Source organism: Diceros bicornis, chromosome 11 (assembly GCF_020826845.1).
Source record: "Diceros bicornis minor isolate mBicDic1 chromosome 11, mDicBic1.mat.cur, whole genome shotgun sequence".
Lineage (NCBI taxonomy): Eukaryota > Metazoa > Chordata > Mammalia > Perissodactyla > Rhinocerotidae > Diceros > Diceros bicornis.
In genome coordinates, this window is record NC_080750.1 from 3,676,591 (window position 1) to 3,685,760 (window position 9,170).

At 44.4% G+C, this 9,170-nt stretch overlaps 1 protein-coding gene across 6 annotated transcripts in view; it reads left to right on the top strand.

Moving 5' to 3' along the window:
* The window catches only part of SGMS2 (sphingomyelin synthase 2), a 72,421-nt gene extending 64,029 nt beyond the window's left edge, over positions 1–8,392 (top strand). For 5 of the 6 annotated variants that reach the window (XM_058549873.1, XM_058549874.1, XM_058549875.1 and 2 more), the window contains 3 exons: positions 1,793–1,946; positions 6,330–6,496; positions 7,796–8,392. In XM_058549873.1, the coding sequence (XP_058405856.1) occupies positions 1,793–1,946; positions 6,330–6,496; positions 7,796–7,999 (525 nt within the window). In that variant the 3' untranslated portion in view covers positions 8,000–8,392. The remainder of the gene's footprint in view (positions 1–1,792; positions 1,947–6,329; positions 6,497–7,795) is intronic. The other variant, XR_009221523.1, reaches the window with a different exon arrangement.
* Positions 8,393–9,170: the final 778 nt, after the last annotated feature.

The following is a 9,170-nucleotide window of genomic DNA, read 5'->3' on the forward strand; positions in this document are numbered from 1 at the left end:
GGAGTGTGTGTAGGGTCCCAGTGAACTAGAACAGAAGCAGGAAACAATCTGTTAATCCTGACTCTCACTGTTATCCCCCTTCCTCAGCTTTCTTTCTACCCTCCTCTTTGCCTCCTCCCTTGAGGTTGTGCTGAGCATGTGCTGAGCGTGAGCTGACGTCTCAGGACAGCGGGGGCAGATGGAGGAATGGAGCGAGTCCTGGAGGTGGCATCAGCGGCTGTCAGAGGTCTCCACTCAGCAGCCCTGCTGACAGAGGGGAGGAGAGAGTGTGTGGCTCAGCGTAGCTCCCCGTTTATACCTTTGCTCCATGTCACCCCGAGTAAAGGGACTGACGGCTTTAAGTGTTTCTGCCCTTAGAAAATGACAGTATTGAGTCAGGATGGGTGAGTGAATAAAACATTACGGTGGTTTGGAATGAAGAATAATGTGTCCTTTGAACCCGGAACACGGTGGCCGGGCAGAGTGTGTACCTTTCTGTCTGATCTCAGTGTGGACGGTTGTTTGTACCAACCGCGTGACAAGAAATTCCTGGAGGGCTGTGGTTGGTCTGGTGAAGCACAGGCTGGAGTCTGTCCTCCATGTCCAGGGCACGTCGCACTAGTGTGTGGAGTCTGCAGCCCATCCTTCCTGGGGTTCCCTGGGGTGACCTGTAGCTGTCAGCAGTCCTCTCCCTCGGTGTGGATCCTGGACTGCCCTCTACCTTCTGTCTCTTCAGGACAGGATCACCTGTTACTCGGCATGTTTGGCTTAAGGACTGTCAACTCCTGATAGAATACATATGTTCTCTTGGTTTCTGTCACCTGGGCCTGCCCTAAGCAAACTTTTGAAGAAGGTCAAGTTTCTTCAGAACCTCCATTTTCTCACCCTACCCTCTGATCCTGCTTTCCATCATGTTCTGTTGCAGAGCCTTCTTCTTAAAAGCCTATTCACTTGAAACTACACTGATCTGAAGCCCTCCGTCTGGCCCCTAACATTTCAGTATTGCAATTTGCCATGCCAACCATTTTGACCAACTCAGCCCACTAGTCCTTCCTGTTTGCTTAAATTTTAATGAGATATAAACTTTTGATTATTGCCTCAAACTCCTGCTCTGGCCCATCATTGTTTCCTGTGTCATCGTGATAGCTTCTAGGGCCTTCCACACCCTCACCAAGGGAGCTCTCTCCTGACCCCTTGCCCCAGCGCACAGGTTATTTCTCTGGGGGTTGTTTTTCCTGATCGAAGCTAGTCATTTTTAAGGCTCCCAGCACATCCCTAATCCATCATTTTCAAACCTATTTAAATTATGTAATGTGTTGCAGCTCCCTTTTTGACTGTTAAGTGTTTTGATCAGATATTAATACAGCTATAGGCTGCCCACTTAACGCAAGGTATGCATACACTGGAATCTTAGTAATGTGGTATGCAGCTGAATCAAATATTACCATGGAAACCCTGACTTCCCCCTGCAAAGAGGAAAGAAAGTAGCTTTGATCGTTTTAGTGCATAGCTGTGGTGAAGTCATTGGTTATTAATATTTTTAAAAGCTTTGCCCAAGGACACAACACCACCAAAACATATTATTAGTAACATACTGAATAATTTAAAACATGTCACTAAAACTTGCCAATATGATGAATAAAACCCAGTTTGAGGAGCTTCTCCATTGGATTCTTTTTGATTTTTTAAGTGAAAAAGAAAAAAAATCTCAAGTTTTTTCTTAGAAAAAAAATCTAAGTATCACGAAAATTAGGCTGAAACATGATTTTTATCAGCTTGTAAGTTTTCTTCCCGATCTTCTCGTGTCATTCAGCTCAACGGCGACTCCCAGGCAAAAGTGCAGCGGATCCTACGGTTGATTTCCGGTGGCGGACTGTCCATAACCGGATCGCATATCTTGTGCGGGGACTTCCTCTTCAGTGGTCACACAGTTGTGCTGACACTTACGTATTTGTTCATCAAAGAATGTAAGTAATACCTCATTCCCACTTTATTGGTTGCTGTAGTGGGAGGGATCCTGAGGCCCCAAAACTGATGGGAGCCCTTATTCTGTTGGAATTGATGGCAGTGAAAGAGACAGATATACGTGTGTGGGGGTTAAATCATTTCAGCTAGTCATGTGATTGGAGCCCTGAAGGCTTAAAGCCGGCCCTGGCTTCTCCCTAACATTCAGCATGCCTCCGAAACGTCTCCCTCCTTCGTTAGTACTTCTCAAGGTAGGAAAAGCTGTTTTAATGTCAGAACCAAGAACAACAGTTGTTAAGTTTATGGCAAAAAGAATCGGTGTGCTCTAAAGCCAAATGTAAATGACCTTTGAATGAACTTGCATTCCATCATTCCAAATAATTAATGTTTTCCCCCTTGTAAAACGTTTCCTTGTCCCACTTTATTCCAATTTCGTCATTTTCCAGCTGCCTCCTGTGCTTTCATAGGCATCTTCCTGGAAGGAACACTGCCAGTGCTGGTCGTCGTCTTCTTAGAGGCAACAAGGAGGCAAGGCTGTGAATAGACATCTTTCCGTACTTACACACTTAATCCCATGCTACGAAATCCCTGTGCATCCCAGCAGCTCCCATGGCTGCAACAATGTCTTGTTCGTTGTGCGGCCGTGTTTGGTGTTAGCTGCCTGGCAGATCCCTTCCTGTAGATTTCTGAGGTTTGTACACTTAGGTCCATTATCTCAAAATCCTTTTGAAGTGGTGATGCTTCTGCCTTCATTTTGCACAGCCGGCCTGAGTTAACCTTCATCCTTAGTTCCAGCACACCCCATGCTCGTGTTTCCAGAGGTTGGTCTCAATTCTCTTCACTTACCTGGCATGTTGTAAAGGAGCTCTTTCTGCAGAGACCAGCAGAAGGTGGCCCCCTCCTCTGTCCTGCTGCCGCTTCCGTCCTCTCCTGGCCCGTCATCAATCCAAACAGGTTTAGCCCATCAAGGTTTACCTTCCAGTGGGGCAGAAGAGAATTCTTGCCCCATAGGTGTCCTGGAGTTTTAGGTTTAAGTTCTGCTTTGAGGGTAATATGACAGAGAGTTGAGATTCTCTCTAGTAGAAGAAGTAAAGTCTTTTTGTTTTGTAAGAATTTTATAGCTTTCAAGTTGTTTCCTTTTAAATACGAACTTGGAGTAGGGAGCAGCGTGTTGTGTGTGGCCTTGGCCATATGTGACTTTAGGGCGGAGAGCGGCCTTCTGCACCTCTCCTCTTATTTCTACTCTCATGCTATTTGGGAGGTGGTGCTGGGGAGGAACCTAGGTCTGTCTGTGCCCCAGTGTCAGGGGACAGTCTCTTCTTTACATGTCAGTCACTCCATTTCTAATACATAGTCACTGGTTGTGGGGAGTGGGTGGAGGATTTGCGCCGTGTGTGGTTCTGACTCTAACTTTTGCCAAGGAAAGTTCCATGTGTGTGTAACAGCAATCATTTCCCAGTCCAGAGGTGCATTTGAGTTGTAGGATCTTCTCTAACCTGAGGATCCTAAGAAGCTTAGAGCAGAAGATGAGGATGAGGGCGGGGAGGAGTTACATGTTAGAGTGAAGCCACTATGGGTTGAAAACCTTAAAGTAAGGAAGAGAAGACACCCAGGAAACTGAGAGTCAGTTTTATAAAATAACTGAAGACCAAGTGATGTTAACAATGCTAACAACTAGACACAGCACTGACTCTGTGCCAGGCCCTATTCTAAGCCCTTGATGCAAATGGGCTCATTTGATCCTGTGGCCACCCAGGAGGGAGACTCCCCCCTTTTTCAGAGAGGAGACTTAAGCATAGAGACAGTGAGTGACCTGGCCACAGCCATGGCCACAGCGGGTAATTGGAGGGTGGGGCACTCAGACTCAAGCAGGCCGACTCCAGAGGCTACCCTGTTACTTTCTTGGCTGTTGAAGATTTTTGGAAACCCAAGTGGTCTGATCAGAACAGCTAATGCATGATCAGGGTATACTACTCGTTATGGTTCTTTCTTTTACCTCATAGCAGGGCCACTTGTGACTATTTTTGTCCTTTAATGAAGGCGATGCACTTTGTAGACACATTTTCTTCCCAAGATGTGATTTTTGGCTTGAGGATTTTAAAACTGTGTAAGTTTACATACAGCAAGGAAAAAATCGCATTCCGCTTTTTCCAGTCTTCAGTGAGAAATAAATGGCGAATCTGTAGCACGTAATACAGACGTGACTGGAGAGCCAGTTCTGAGCATAAACAGGGCGTCCGTGGTGATGCCTGTTTCCTATGCAATTAGGAAAAACAATCACCTTCTAAATTGTACCATGTTACTGTTCTGAGTAAGCAGTGGTTCCAGTGGTTTCTTTGAACAGTCAGCTTCTAGAATTAGATGCATCACTTATGTATTGTTTGCTTTCCTGCCTTTTGGTTGGTTTGGACTCTCCTTGTTTGCTCCACTGTCATGAGTAGATTTGAATTTAGTCATGAGAACGTGGGACCAGGATCATTTTGTGGGTTCACAAAGCCCCACAAAGAGAGGGCTTTACACAGTTGTGTACATGTTACCACTGGGGCCTCAGTTCCTTATAAAATTATCCTGGAGAGATCAGCCTACCAGTTGGTACCAAATGTCTTGCTAGAGAACTTTTTTTTTTTTCCCCACCTTGCTACCACACAAAATCCATTGTCTCTTATTCAGTGACAACTAGGGCAGGATCCCCCACAGACAGTGAGTTATTAGTGTTATGTCATCATCTTTTAGCTCGATGTTATCTCTGTGGGTAAAATGAGAGAGCAGAGGATTATCATTTTGCTGTTTCTATCCCCGAATATTTTATATTAAATCTTTTCTTTGGGTCAGCCGATGTTCTCAGTTAATGAGCAGTGATCCCAGTGTGGCAGCACAATGGGGATACATTTTTATGGGAGAGCTGTGCTAGTGTTTCCAGCCATCCTTAACCTCCTTTTCAATTCCATGGGTAGTAAAATGACCATAAGGCCACCTCCTTACTCCTTACTGGCTTTGACTTGGCCTCTTGTGGATAAATAAATAAAAAGTTTTGGTTCGCCCAAACATTTTGAACTTTTAAGGAAATACCAGATGACCTATAAGCAAAGGAAGCAGAGTTGGTGTGAGACTTTAGGGAGGGGTGAGGTCTGTGGTGCTGGAGAATGCATAGTTAGTGAAATCTCCAGGTTTCTAAATGCTAGTTCAATTCTTAACATTCTGAGCCTAACAGAACAGTTATGGGACTGGATCTAGCCCCTCAGGCTACAACAGTAGGGCCACTCCCAGCTTGAAAATTCTAGGACTCTATGAGTTATCTGCCAGAACTTACTGGCAGGATGAACCAAATGAGAAATAATGAGCTGCACATTTAAAATTAGCAAATTGGCCTTTCGAATACAAGTACAGGTTTATTATCTTACTGTTCCACTTGAGACCAAAAGAGCAACAGCTATTTTTCAAAAAAATATTTTTTATTTGAATGATACCTGATTTGGTATTTCAAGTCAAGGTCTGGAATGGATCCTTTTGCTATTCAACGATTCTTCCACACTTGAAAGTAAATATCACTGTAAATGTAGATACTTAAATATGAAATTTTAGTTTATTAGATTAACTTTTATTGTGAGCCAATAAGCTTTAAAATAGAAAAAAAAAAAAGTTATTCAAGGAAAAGAAAAGTTAACTAGAGATGGACTCTGGTCCTGTTTATACCCGTGGCACTAACTGGTGTGGGGAGGTGTGGGTGTAGGATCACGTTTAACCTGGGAGCGCTCCAGTTCTTTCTTAGGGCTGATCAGTGTGTGAGCCTCACTAGGAAGGCTGGAATCCATAGTGAAGGGGCAAGAATTCTAAGCCTTTCACTGGAGTGTTTTATAGTTGCTGTTGGCATTAACAGTATAAAATTGCTGAGAATCAAAATATTGCCAGCCACAATGCCATTTTTCTCCCCCTGGAGAAATCAAAGTTTATATAAGACCTGAAATTGCTCCTGCTTTCTCATTTCCCTGATTTTCATGGAAAACTACCTTTTCTCTTGACCTCTGCTGTTTTTCTTTCCTGTAGGGTCCCTTATGTGAGCCAGTCTGAGCCGATTCCAACCAACCTAATAAGAAATAGTTCTTTTCTCTTCCTTGTTGAACAGCCTAGCAGTGGGCAAGGCAGGAGTATCTAGTGTCACCAGCCTCCCCAGGGAATGGCTGTCACCTGCTGCTGGTGGTCCCCCTTCTCCCTTCCTCCCTGAGCAAATCCTGGGCCGTTTAGAGTGACTCGTTTGGGTTATCAGTTGTCTCCTTCCGGTGACTTCCTGGGCCCAGATTACTCCACTTAAAGTCGTTAGGATAGACTGTAATCATTAAATTCATCTCTGGGAATCTTATTAATTCTATAATTTTTCTGCCATCCAGATTCGCCTCGTCACTTCTGGTGGTACCATTTAATCTGCTGGCTGCTGAGTGCCGCCGGGATCATCTGCATTCTTGTAGCACACGAACACTATACTGTCGATGTGATCGTTGCTTACTATATCACAACACGGCTGTTCTGGTGGTACCATTCAATGGCCAATGAAAAGGTGAGAGCCGTGAAATTATCCTTGGATAATTTCTTTAAATGCAGTGGACCCCTTTTCATATAGCAGGGTTTTAGAGAGATTAATGGGAGTAACTGCCGTTGCCACCCAATTGTATGGTTTAGGTGAATTCACTTCAACTTTTGTCCATTACTGCTTCTTAAAATAAAGAACATCACAAATATAAATGAATTTAAGGATAAAAATGCTGTATAGAGAGCACGGTGTTGAAGTAATTCAGTTATTTATGCAAGAGTTGAAGGAGTATATATGGGAAATTAAAATTTAGGAACCCTCTCTGTAGAAGCATTGTGCTGCAGCCACAGAAGACACTCCCTTCCCTCGAAGAACTTCATTTTGAGGAAAAGATGAAAACTCTTTTAACAAGTCAAGCAAAATCAGTAACTTCTATCTGGGGCATCTTTTGGTGATACTGTGCTCTCTGGCTTCCCTTATCCATCCTTCCTTGTTTCTGCTGCCTCCTGGTCCGGGATGACCTTTGTTTCTTCTCCCGTTCGTTCTGAAAGAGCTAGCTCCAGTGCCACCTCTTCTGGGGAGCCTTCCCTAACTGCTGCTCTCTTCCTCTCGTCCCAAGATGGAATGATTCCTCCCCTTCTCTGTGTTTTCCTGGCCTTGGTGTGTGCCCTTGGTGTAATAGAATGAGTCTGTGTACCGTGACTTACTTATCTTTGGATAGTCTTGCCATATTGTCTGATGCATATAATGTTTGGAGAATTTGTGAGTGATTGAAATACGGCATTCCCAAAGGCTTCTAAATCCAACTTGCATGTAGTGGTGTCCGCTAATAAATGCCTGTTTGGAGATTTCTTTATTTGTCTTTGTAGCTCTGTTTCCTGTTTTGTAGTCTTGTGTTTCCCTCTTCCTTCTTACACTTCCATCTAGACGTCTACTGATGCCACTGAACCCAAAGTTGCCTCTTTCCTCTGAAATATGCAACATTGTGAGCCCTCCTTTCCCTTTGCCATCTTCCTTGGCCATGGATCTGACCACTCACACATCCTGAGAATCGCTCCTTCTGGATAACTCACATCCATTCCTGAGTCTCCACTCTTCCCAGAAGTGCAGGCAGAAGAAATAGCTTGAGCTACCAAGAGGGAAGAGGAGGGAAGGGCATTTGGGACGGAGTCGTGTCCGAGTTAGGGAAGAGGTGCGAAGAACTACTGCCTTGTGGCCCGGATTCCACTTTCTGTTACGTTACGAATGACAGTTTAATTAAGAAAAAAATTAGGATGCAAATCATGAAAGATATATCTCATCTTACTCTCTTCCCACCTTTTACAGAACTTGAAGGTCTCTTCGCAGACTAACTTCTTGTCTCGAGCGTGGTGGTTCCCCATCTTCTATTTTTTTGAGAAAAATGTACAAGGCTCAATTCCTTGCTGCTTTTCCTGGCCGCTCTCCTGGCCTCCTGGCTGCTTTAAATCTTCGTGCAAAAAGTACTCACGGGTCCAGAAGATCGGTGAGGATAATGAGAAATCTACCTGAAGAGCAAAACAGAGGCACCAGCTCTGATACCAAAAGCGTTTACGCTGTAACCAAAGGTATAGTTTTGTCTTTTTATTTTAGGAGAACTTGACTGGTAAATGAAGCAGTGGACCAAATTTTGTGCAAACGATTAGCAAGATGAACGAAGTATTACCCTTTGACTGGTTTTTGTTCATCCTGAGAAAGATGCATTTTCCTGCAGCTCTTCCTCCGTTGGTGATGAGGCCACCCTGGGATTTGACTCATGAGCTTGTTCAAGACGTGCCAAAAGACATGCTGCTCCTCGCCCCGCTCTTTCCCCACCAAAGCCCGCAACAGAATTTTTTCAGGATTTTTTTCCCTCCAAGGTCAGAAGAATTTGTTAACGTTTTAAATAAAATATGTGGATATATACAGCTACTGTGTAAATAGAATAACCTATGTTGAGAATGGTTTATGGCATCTAGCTCATTAGTGAGGGGAGATCCTGGGGTGTGAGTAAAGTTCGGGAGAACCTGGTGTCGGCCTTCTCATGGGGAAGGTCAGGCTCAGATCTGGGCACGCTCGCTGCTGCTACCACCCCATGCACTATGTGTCACTTCTACTTTTCCTTTAACTGACAGTTCATTTTTTTAAATAAAAGTAAGTAAATATGGAAGTATTTGCCACACCCCGCGGATTTTACATTTGTGTAAATATTTCACTGTAAACTCTGACAGATACACAGGAAACATAGGGCTGTTTCTGTTACTGAGGGGCCCTTGTGTATGCACCTGTGTGCTGGCTGCCTGGTACCCTTGCATCTGGTACCCCCAGGCAGGCCACTGCTCGAGCGCAGCTGAGAACACCTATGTGCGGGAACCGATGCCCCAGCCGCCTGGGGAACAAGCCCACTTTCTCTCCCAGGTCGTGCCCTGTGTGAGATCTGTTTTAGAGCTGCTAATTGGAACTCAAATACAATTGGTCACATTTCACTGAAAACAGTTTCTTCCCAGTTACGTTGTACTTTGTGAAAAAACTGAGATGGAGCCCAAAAGTTGAATGCATCCTTGCCTTTTAGCGAGAGACTCAGCTTCTTATAAACGGGTCCTAAGAGTATAACGCCACAACCGAGCAGTTTTCCTCTGACCCTGAAATTACCCCACGGTGCTGCACTATAATCTCCTGTGGCTCAGTATGTTAGCTACCGCTA